Source organism: Sinocyclocheilus anshuiensis, unplaced genomic scaffold (genome assembly GCF_001515605.1).
Source record: "Sinocyclocheilus anshuiensis isolate Anshui unplaced genomic scaffold, SAMN03320099.WGS_v1.1 scaffold2357, whole genome shotgun sequence".
NCBI classification, from domain to species: Eukaryota; Metazoa; Chordata; class Actinopteri; order Cypriniformes; family Cyprinidae; genus Sinocyclocheilus; species Sinocyclocheilus anshuiensis.
The window spans coordinates 144465-154817 of NW_015549716.1; the positions used below are offsets into that span (position 1 = coordinate 144465).

General features: G+C 36.3%; 1 protein-coding gene across 1 annotated transcript in view; it reads left to right on the top strand.

The window, feature by feature from the left end:
• The window catches only part of LOC107660757 (phosphatidylinositol-4-phosphate 3-kinase, catalytic subunit type 2 beta), a 45212-nt gene that overhangs the window by 26099 nt on the left and 8760 nt on the right, over positions 1 to 10353 (top strand). Inside the window, exons 15-19 of the mRNA XM_016450174.1 lie at positions 598 to 740; positions 6445 to 6633; positions 7391 to 7484; positions 7670 to 7764; positions 8647 to 8827. Of these exons, the coding sequence (XP_016305660.1) occupies positions 598 to 740; positions 6445 to 6633; positions 7391 to 7484; positions 7670 to 7764; positions 8647 to 8827 (702 nt within the window). The remainder of the gene's footprint in view (positions 1 to 597; positions 741 to 6444; positions 6634 to 7390; positions 7485 to 7669; positions 7765 to 8646; positions 8828 to 10353) is intronic.

Genomic DNA, 10353 nt, shown 5'->3' on the forward strand with positions numbered 1-10353 from the left:
GTGCTTTATTGGACTTTTTTTGGGCTATTGAAAAATAACACCCATTCACTGCCATTATAAAGCTTGGAACAGCCAGGACATTTTTTAATATAACTCCGATTGGATTCGTCTGAAAGAAGAAAGTTATATACACCTAGGATGCTTTGAGGGTGAGTAAACCATGGGGTAATTTTCATTTTTGGGTGAACTATCTCTTTATCTTGGCACGTTTGAGGTGAAAGCCTCAGCGGTTACGGCTTTCAGCACTCATGTGAACTGCTGCCAGCCATGACCGCGAACCTCAATGATTGCTTTGGATCATAAATCTCCTAATTTCACTCTTGTCCCATCTTTACAGCCCATGAGCTGGAGAAAATTTTACCTGTGATAGCCGTTTGTTTTCTTTATATCATAAACCCATTTTACCAAAAAATGCATACTTTTGAACTGTAGTGTATACACACATTGTCTGAGAAATGCAGTAAAAGGTCAAATAAAGAGGTAGCGTTGACATTTTCAGTTCCGACATAGAACTGTTTCTATTAACTGTTGTGTTTTTAAACCCTCCATTGTTAAAATAGTGGCTCATTTTCAACAAAACACGCCTCGTTTTTTCAGGTGGACTTTCCCACTTCTTCTTTCGAAGTGCGCTTCAGCACCCCCGCTCCTGCAGAGTTCAGCCCCCAGTACGAGTTCTCCCGCCTGGACCAACTCAGCCAGAGGCAGCTACATGATGTCTTGCACAAGAAGTCCCTTTTCTGGTGAGTTGGCTGTCTGATAATCCTAAAGCAACTGCTGCATCCTGATCTAATTATTTGTTTTACTGTGTTAATGTGTTCCAGGATCTTTTTTGCTTGAATGGGGAAAAAATAATTTTCCCTTCTATCAACGTTTAAAATGCTCTATATGCCTTGTAATACTTAACATGTTGTATTTCCTTTTAGACTAGGAAACCACTGTTGTCCTCATTTCAGAACAACTCTGTCTGTCTAGACGGACACTAAGGCTGTGTTTACACTTGGCATTAACGTGTGACCTGTGTCTGGATGTTGTCCACATACACATTGAAAAAAACAAGTGTAAACGCGCTTCTGATCGGAATGTTATCTGATCAGAGTGTCCTGGTCCAGAGGTAGTTGAGGACGCATTGTGATCGGATCTCAGTGTAATGTAAACGCAATCCAGCCATCGTGTCTGCATTCGCAGGTCGACATCACGCAAAACCCCGCCTCCTCTCTCCCGAACTGTCAGAAGACTTGTTTAAATATCGCGTGGGAAAGAGAGATCTGATTGGTTATCCAAATAGAGAAGTCACTTGATGTTGCCAGGTGTAAACGTGCCGTGTCCTGATTGACTGATGATCCGATCTGCTTGATAGGATCACGATGTTCGCATGTTAATGCCAAGAGTAAACACAGCCAAAAGCTAGATTGAACAGATCGAGATCTCTCATTAAAATTGACAAAGCTTGATGTGCGTCTGTTTAATGACACCACGTTAACTACTCCAGCTACTTAATGTTGAATTATTCAATTAAATAAAACAAATTCAAATTCATATTAATTTAATATTAATGTAATTATTAATTTAATGTATTGTTAAAAAATGAAAACTGCATCTTCTCCAGGACAAAGATGATTTAAGTGTAGTTGCAGCCTCAAATAACCAGCTAATGCAAATTCAGATTCAGCTGTCATTACGCATCATTCATATTTCAGTGACACACAGCATGAAATCTCTTTTCCGCTCCCAAATGAGCAGAGGTTGAAGAAGCTCAAGAGTTATGTTGAGGTGCTGATCAGACACTTATTATGAGGGGATGAAGCAGAGGTCTGTAGAAGCTGCTGTCAGATCCTTGTTGCTGGGAGTGAAAACACCCTTTTGTCCTCTGCGTTCCTCTCTAATCTCGCCTTTCAAGCAACAGTGGGAGGAATAGCAGAATTCATGGGGCGTTGGAAAGGTCGGGATGTGAGAAGAGTAGTCTGGTGTCAGGGGAGGGTGAGGAAAACAGGAAACGAGTACATGCACACACTGTTAAGACTGTGGAGTTAAATGTAAATTAAATATTCTTATAAAGTGTAATAGAATATAGTATTTACTATTTTTTAAACATATATTTGCATAAATTATATATTCATAATGAGTGGATAATACACTATACTATTGAAAAGTTTGGTAAGGTTTTTTTTTTTGGTTTTTTTTTTATGTGTTTTTATTCATACTTTTGTGCAATAGTGACAGTAAATAAATTTTCTAATTTTACAAATACATGAGTTAATTACATTTCTTGTTTGAAAGAAATTAATACTTTTTTACAGCAAGGATGCATTAAATTGATCAAACATGACGGTGAAGACATTTATAATTTTCCAGAAAAATCTTTTTCAAATGAATGCTGTTCTTTTCAACATTCTATTCATCAAATAAATAAATAAACGAATTAATTAAAATAAATAAATAAATTAATTAATTAATAATAATAATAATAATAATAAAGTGGTTTCTGCAGAAATATAATATTTCACAAATATTAATGTTTTGTATTTTTATTACGTAAATGCAGCCTTGGTGAACATAAGAGACCGCTTTCAAAAACATAATCTTACCAACCCCAACCTGTGAATAGTAGTGCATGTATATGATATATAATTAATTTTATAGTATAATGTTTAATAGCTATTATAATGATGATATTTTATTATATTAAATAGAATATGCAATTAATTATTATGTCTGTATGTAAAAAAAAAATATCAGATCTTTTTTTCTTGTCTAATACTTATGTTTGAATATGAGAACATATCTGGTGCTCAACAGGGCTTGGTGCTCTACAGTACTCACTTTGTTATAGTCAACTTTAGACAGCTGATGTGGATATCCTCCCCAGCTGGCTCTGTTCCACTTCTCTTTCTCTTTCAGCTGTTTTTCCTCCCTGCCTCTGTTGCTCAGAGCCTGTGGAGCTCTGAAACATTTGCTGCAGTGTAAAATCTGGAGCCACACCAGCCTGGAAATATTCAGTCATAAATTGTCTCCAGCTCTCGGAGCAAAGGTTGAGCGTTTGAGCTGGGTGTAAACTGTCTGATCTGGCTTGTGTCAGCAGAGAGTTAATGTTTCATCTCTTTATTTTTTTTTGTAAACGTATGAACCATGGTGGGTGTTTTCATGCAGTTTATCGATTCTAGAAACGTTTGCTCTTATTACATTTTCAGTTTTTTTTTTTTTGGTGCTACAGATATAAATTATAGGCCTACCCCATTTGGCAGCATATTTGAGGGGTGATGTGCTATTACTTTGGCCTACCTCATTGTGCAGCATATTTGAGGGGTGATGTGCTATTACTTTTGTAAGTGTTCAAATTTAAGATTTTTATTTTATGAGTGAGCAAAAACTTACACTACCATTTAAAAAGTTCGGGGTATAATATAAAAATATATTTGAAAAACTTTTTATATTATTTTTATATTGTGCTTAGATGTGTATTCAAATGCAATTCTTTAATGGCAAAGCTACATTTTCAGCAGCCATTACTCCAGTTTTCAGTGTCACATGATCCTTCAGGAGGCATTCTAAAATGCTAATTTGATGCTCAAGAAACACTTATTATCAGTGCTGAAAACAGCTAATTAAAGGTGCAGTAGGAGATCTTGGAAAATGCTAACTTTAGCCTGATAGCACTGAAAGCGAACATCCCACCCTCCCTGCAATCGCCATCCAAAGCCATGCCCCCTGAACGCATATTACGCTCACAGATCAGAATACCACAGACAACATTACTACAATAGGCTACATCAGCAGTTCCCAATTCCAGCCCATGTTCCGAAGTTAAGTAAACTTCAACGGATTTCCCCTGCTCAGGGAGTAGGGAGCAATGAACACTGTGTTATCATATCGATTGGAACACAGTTCATGCATGTAGCTCTCTTCTAATGAGCTGGTTATCTGAATCGGGTGTGTTAACTAAGCGAGACATGCAAAATACATTCGCGAGGACTGGAATTGGGAACCGCTGGGCTGCCTACATCATGTGTCATTCACCGGTGAGAAAACTTTAAAAGTACTACAACACCAGGAAGGAAGATCAGGTTGTTGATGTTTGTCTGCCATTCTCGCTCTGTCTGCACAGCGTGCGTGAACGCGCTGATGAAGTATCCTGTCTGAGCGAACCGGGTGCGCAGAGGTATGCTAATACATAGGTTGACAGGCAGGTAGGAAAGCCAATTAAAACGCTCGGACGAACATTTCTTGGTCCTACGCCTTCCACAGAATATATAAATACAGATAAATACATTTAGACCACTTAACTTAATGCTTGCTATCGGGATGTGAAGAGACTTTCAACCAGCATAACAAAAAAAAAATTCTGAAGACAATCACCTATTGCACCTTTAATATATTTTTGGAAATGATGATTTTTTGATAAATAGATTTGTTCAAAACAACAGCATTTCTTTGAAATAGAAAAGTTTTGTAACAATCTGTCACTTTTGATCAGTTTAATACATTCTTGCTGAATAAAAGAATTAATTTTAAAAAGATTCTGACCCCCAAATCCTAACAACTACCCAGAACATCCTAGAAACTGCATGGTAACGTGCTAGAAAACCACCCACGATGCCCATGAAAATGAAAATGGAAAGTTTGTCCTCCACCCACCCCAAAAATGTCAGAAATCTAGATGTTTTCTTCATTATTAGGTTGTCCTTTTCTATACAGATTGATTTCGCAGAAGGGCCTTGGGGTTGTCTTGGGCAACTGCAGCCAGAAATCAATACTCCTCCAGCCTCCTGTGAATTGTGGGATATGTAGTCATCTAATGACAGTAGTGTTTGCATGTTGCCCTGAAGAGCGAGGGTGTGACCGTATGAGGCTTTCAAAACCCTTCCCCCAGTATATTGAGCTGTTTGATGACTCTGTATGGTTACGGCCCAGCAGGCGCAGAGGTAATTTGATCCGGGGGTCCTGCCCTACGGTTGTCATCCCTAGAGGGAGAGGCCACTCCCCAAAATGAATTCATAAGCCAGCGAAGAACGCAGTAGCTAAACAGTGCCGCTAAAGTGTCTCTGCTTTAACAAATGACATCTAACCAGCTCACATGCTAGTTTCCATAGATGAGATGAGCAGCATGAAGGACCCAAACACATCATGATGAAAGTGTTTTTAAGCATGGATGGTGTGATGATCAGTATGTGAACAGGCTATTGCAAGTTGTTGTCAATCCTCTTATGTTTTTTTTTTAAATATAATTCATGAAAATTCAGTTCTGTTTAACTTGGCCTTCTGTAGTGTTTACCTCTGGACTCGGTGGGTTTGGTACATCAGTGTAGAAGAAAACATGCAGCATAAATTACCTTGAGATTGAGTGTGGTTATTTTCCATCCTTTACTGCAGTGAGAGCCCACGCACAGACACCTTCCTGGACACGCTATACTGTCTTAATTGCTGTATCAGCATCTTAATTTTGTCAAGATAGAAAGATTACTTTCAAGCTTTATCAGATTGGGTAATTGTGTTTTTGGACTATGATGACGTGTAGATGACGGATTGCACACCATGGCTGCGTGTCTGGAAACAACATTTATGTTTGCAGTATGCTTGAGCTCTCATGAGAAATGTCTGTAACTATGTATTCGTTTCTATGAAATGGACCATCAGACCGATGGATTGGAAAAACACTGAAAAAATAATATATTTAATAATAATGGTGATGATGACAATAATAATAATACATTTCTTTATTTGACAAGTTGATGTTTTGTTTGTGCCGAAATGGAGTAAAAACAACAAACTTGTACAGATCTTATAAAATACATTTTTAAAACATTTTAAAATGTTGTATTTATTATATATTATCATAATATATAATCCGTTAGGCATGTCAAATGATGGCACTTGCAATATGTTGCAAAATAAATATTTAAAATTAAAAATAATATATATAAACAAATACTGGTGTGTATATATAACACACTTTTATTTTAATTTTTTTTTAATGATTTTAAATAAACAATTTTGTTTGTGCCGACATGAAGTAAAAACAACAAACTTGTACAGCTCTTATAAAATACATTTTTAATACGTTTTGCAATTTTGTATTTATTGTATATCACTTGCAGTATGTTGCAAAATAAAGAAAAAATTAATATTAAAACAAAGATAAACATATCTAAAACATATAAAACACTTTTATTTTATTATTATTATTTTTTTGATTATTTAATCATTATTATTAAACAATTATTAGACAAATTTTAAATAATTTCCAGTGCAAGTGGCATAATTTATTGGCGTAAGATATAATTTTCATATAGAAATGTATATAAAATATACATATACAACATCTTTACTTTTTATTTATATAAATATGCAATTTATTTATTATTGAAATATTTGTTTTATAAGTTTGAGAGTGCTGTACACGTTTGTTTACTGTTTGTGCTAACTTATATTGTTGATCCATTTATCTAGGTTGACTCCAGAGGACCGGCGTCTATTGTGGGAGAAGCGTTATTTCTGCCACGTGGAAGCCAGTCGTCTGCCGCTGGTCCTGGCCAGTGCGCCCAGCTGGGAGTGGGCATGTCTTCCTGACATCTATGCCCTGCTCCGCCAGTGGGGATGCATGAACCACCTGGACACCCTAGGCCTGCTGAACGCCACGTGAGTGTTATGGTAACCATGGCAACAGCTTGCACCGTTGTTTAGCTGGAGGCTAAGCAGAGCTTGACTGTCCTTCAGCGGTTAGCAGTTGGGCTGATTTGAGTAGACCATGAAGAATTGACCTTTACATTTGTCCAGAAGAGCACATGTGGAGCGCAGATATCTACTCTCGACGTTAACTGACATGATTTTAAAGCTTTGTTAGTGTTAAAAATCAAATCAGCTTAACCAAGAGCCACCAGGGTGGTCTACCAGCTCTAACCAGGTTGGCCAAGATGGGAGAGTCCACCCAAAACTGAAAATTCTGTCTTTTACTCTGACTAAACCTGACTTAATTTTCTGTGGAGAGGATATTTTTTGATTTTTGGTAAAAAAAAAAAAGTTTCGGTTCCCGTTGACTTCCATTGCATTTTTTTGCTTGTACAATGAAAGCCAATGGGAACCGAAACTGTTACCAACATTATTCCAAGTATCATCTTTTGTGTTTAGCAGGAAAAAGTCAGTCATACAGGTTTGGAACGACATTAGGGTGAGTAAATGATGACACAATTTTCAGTTTTCAGTGAACTGTCCCCTTGACTAACCTAACCTAACCAGAAACCAAAACCTAACCAAAAAAGAAACCATGTAAAACCATTTTATTTTGAAGAATCACTGATATTTTTCATATAAATATTTATAAATTCATTTTATAGTGGCCGCTAGCCCAAAAAGAGCACCTTTAAAGAGCATGACTTTAATGTCCCATATAAACCAGGTTTCCAGATCAAGAGTGCAGGCGGACAGCGGTCCAGTGGATGGACTCAATCTCTGATCCTGAGCTTTTGGACTTCCTTCCTCAGTTAGTGCAGGTAGCGAAGGCCTTGGACCTCACTTCCTTTCATGCGCTCACTCTATTCCCTCCTTTCCCATTGACCTTGATCTGTTTACATCCTACCTGTCTTTCCTTTTTCCTTCCGTCCGTTTTGTTCTCTCACCCTCTGGTTTCTCCCTCCCCATCCAAAAAATTTCTCTCTAACGATTTCTCTTTATGCAGGCGCTGAAGTACGAGTGTTATCTGGACAGTCACCTGGTGCGTTTTCTGCTGAGGAGGGCCATCGGGGACATGCGCATTGCTCACTACCTCTTCTGGTGTGTCTCTACCCTCAGATTATACTTAAAAATCCAGTGCCCTTGCATAGAGTGCACATACTGAGAAATCTGGTCATGCTGGCTTATATTCTCACATTCAGATTTGTCATTGTTAAACTGATATTTGATTCCTTATATAGTTAATGAGATTAACCAGTCAGCACCATGAATGCATAAAAATGTTATACACATTAAAGTCATGCACATGTAGATTCACACTGTTTTATACGGATTGATGTGAAGTCAGCTCACAGCTCCACCTGCTGTACAGATGAGGTATTTTTCTCTGTATAGAGGGTCATTCAAAGCCTTTATGAATACAGTTGCATTTTACCCCTAAAGAGGGAAGAATACATTTTATAAAAAATATTTATTATTAAAAATTTGTATTTTGGCATTGTGACACTCTATTCAGAACTATTAAGATAAATTTACCCTACAAGTAAAATACACATTCTGTTTTTCTCATTACTGTAACAAAAATGTATATATCAATATTTAATTTTTTTAAGTATTTATACATCATGGTAGCATGTTGTGCTGCCTTTTAATAATAATATTAATCAAATTTATATTGTTTAAATCGGAAAAAAAAAATTTTTTTTACTAACAAACGAAAAAAATACTGTAAAGTAAAAATGATTCTCATTCCAGATGCATTACAATTATGAGAAATGAAAAATGTCACAATGTAAAACATTCTAAAGCATCCTAATAGTAGATTACATGTTCAGAATAAGATAAGTTGTGCTTGCATCTAAACTTGCTCTTTGTAGAATCGCACTGTAAAAATAACTTTAAGAAGTGTTAGAAAATCAGTGGTCTAAAAATGTTGGATCATTGGTTAATAATACTAATGTTCATTTGTCTCTCTCTTTGTAGGTTGCTGAAAGATGCTCTTCAAGACTCTCAGTTTAGCGTGAGGTATCAGTATCTGCTGGCGGCTCTTCTCTGCTGCTCTGGTCGTGGTTTGAGAGAAGAGTTTGATCGGCAATGCTGGCTGGTCAACATTCTGGCTAAAATAGCCCAGCGAGTTAGAGATGCCTCGCCTTCATCCAGACAGGTCAGCTTTAGCATTCCATTTACACTGGCTGTTAACACAAAGTGTTATTTTAGTATTACTTAAATAATATTATAGTATTTATTAATGTTTTGAATAGGGCTGGGCGATACAGCTAAAAAATGTATCAACGATATAATGTTTCTGTGTGCTAAGTGAGCACTCAGCGTGCTTTGCTCATCAGCTCACGCACATCAGCTATACAGTCAATACTGAATGTTTAACATTATATTCATTGCATACATATACTAATTTGCCTATAGGCAAGGTTGCAGTACAGAGGATGCTGTGGCAGCTTTGGTGCATATTGTTTTTAAACATTTAGACAAACCTAATACCTATGTAAAAACACCTTTTTTAGACTTTTCCTCTTCATTAAATAAAATTCAAGCTGATAATTTGGTGTCTAAACTCGTTAGGTTGGGTGTAAATCCCTACCCGATTCAGTGGTATGTTTATTTTCTCACAAATAGAATTCAAATTGTTAAACTGAATACAATCCTGTCATCTGCAGTTAAAACAAATGTTGGAGCACCCCAGGGCTGCGTTAGTTCTGCTATGCTTTTTACTGTGTACACAGATGACTGTCGTACAGATAGGTCTAATCAATATATCTTAAAGTACGCTGATGACACTGTTAATATCTGTGTTAAGTGACTTAGAAAGCCCTGGAATGCACCAGCAAGGGGTGAATAAATTAGTTTTTTTTTTTATATTAATCACAAGAGCATTGTTGTCACACCACTCCACTGAGGAAATTGTATTTAGGTCAACATCTGATGTATATACACAGCCCGGAGTTATACATAATGAAAACATTAGACAGGTAGAAAAGTATAAGTATTTAGGTGTAACAAGAGACAATAAGGTATCATGGAAAGACCATATTGACAGTTTGTGTAAAAACACAAACCAGAGAATTTATTTTCTTCATTACCTCAGGTCATTTGGAGCAACAAAACAGATACTTGTATTATTCTATATGTCAGTAATTATGAGTGTCTTACAGTATTGCAATTCTGTTCGGTACACGGGTTTGTCTATAGGCTAAAAACAAAGTTGAGGAACCAAATTAAAATCTTTTCAAAGATAGGACACCCTCTTGAAAAGTTATATGAACTTTCTTAACGTAAGAACCTCTTAAGGCTGGCCAAGAATAGGGTTTTCTAATAGTCATGTGTTGCATAATGAATTTGTGCTTCTACCATCTAATCGTCAATACAAGTTCCCAAAGTAGGGCTGGGCGATATAGCAAAAAAAATATATCAACGATATAATGTTTCATATCGTTCGGTATCGATAATTATTTGACATTTTTTATAACCTTTTTTAAAACAAAGAGCAACAGAAAAAAAATGTAAATTTAACCACTGTATTTTTAAATTAACGTAATTTATTGAGACAAACAACAAATATTTTTTGTTTTAACAGTCAAACACACAAAAATTAAATATATCTAATTTCTAATGTTTTATATGCAGATTAAATAGGTCTTAAAGGGGTCATATGATGCAATTTCAAGTTTTCCT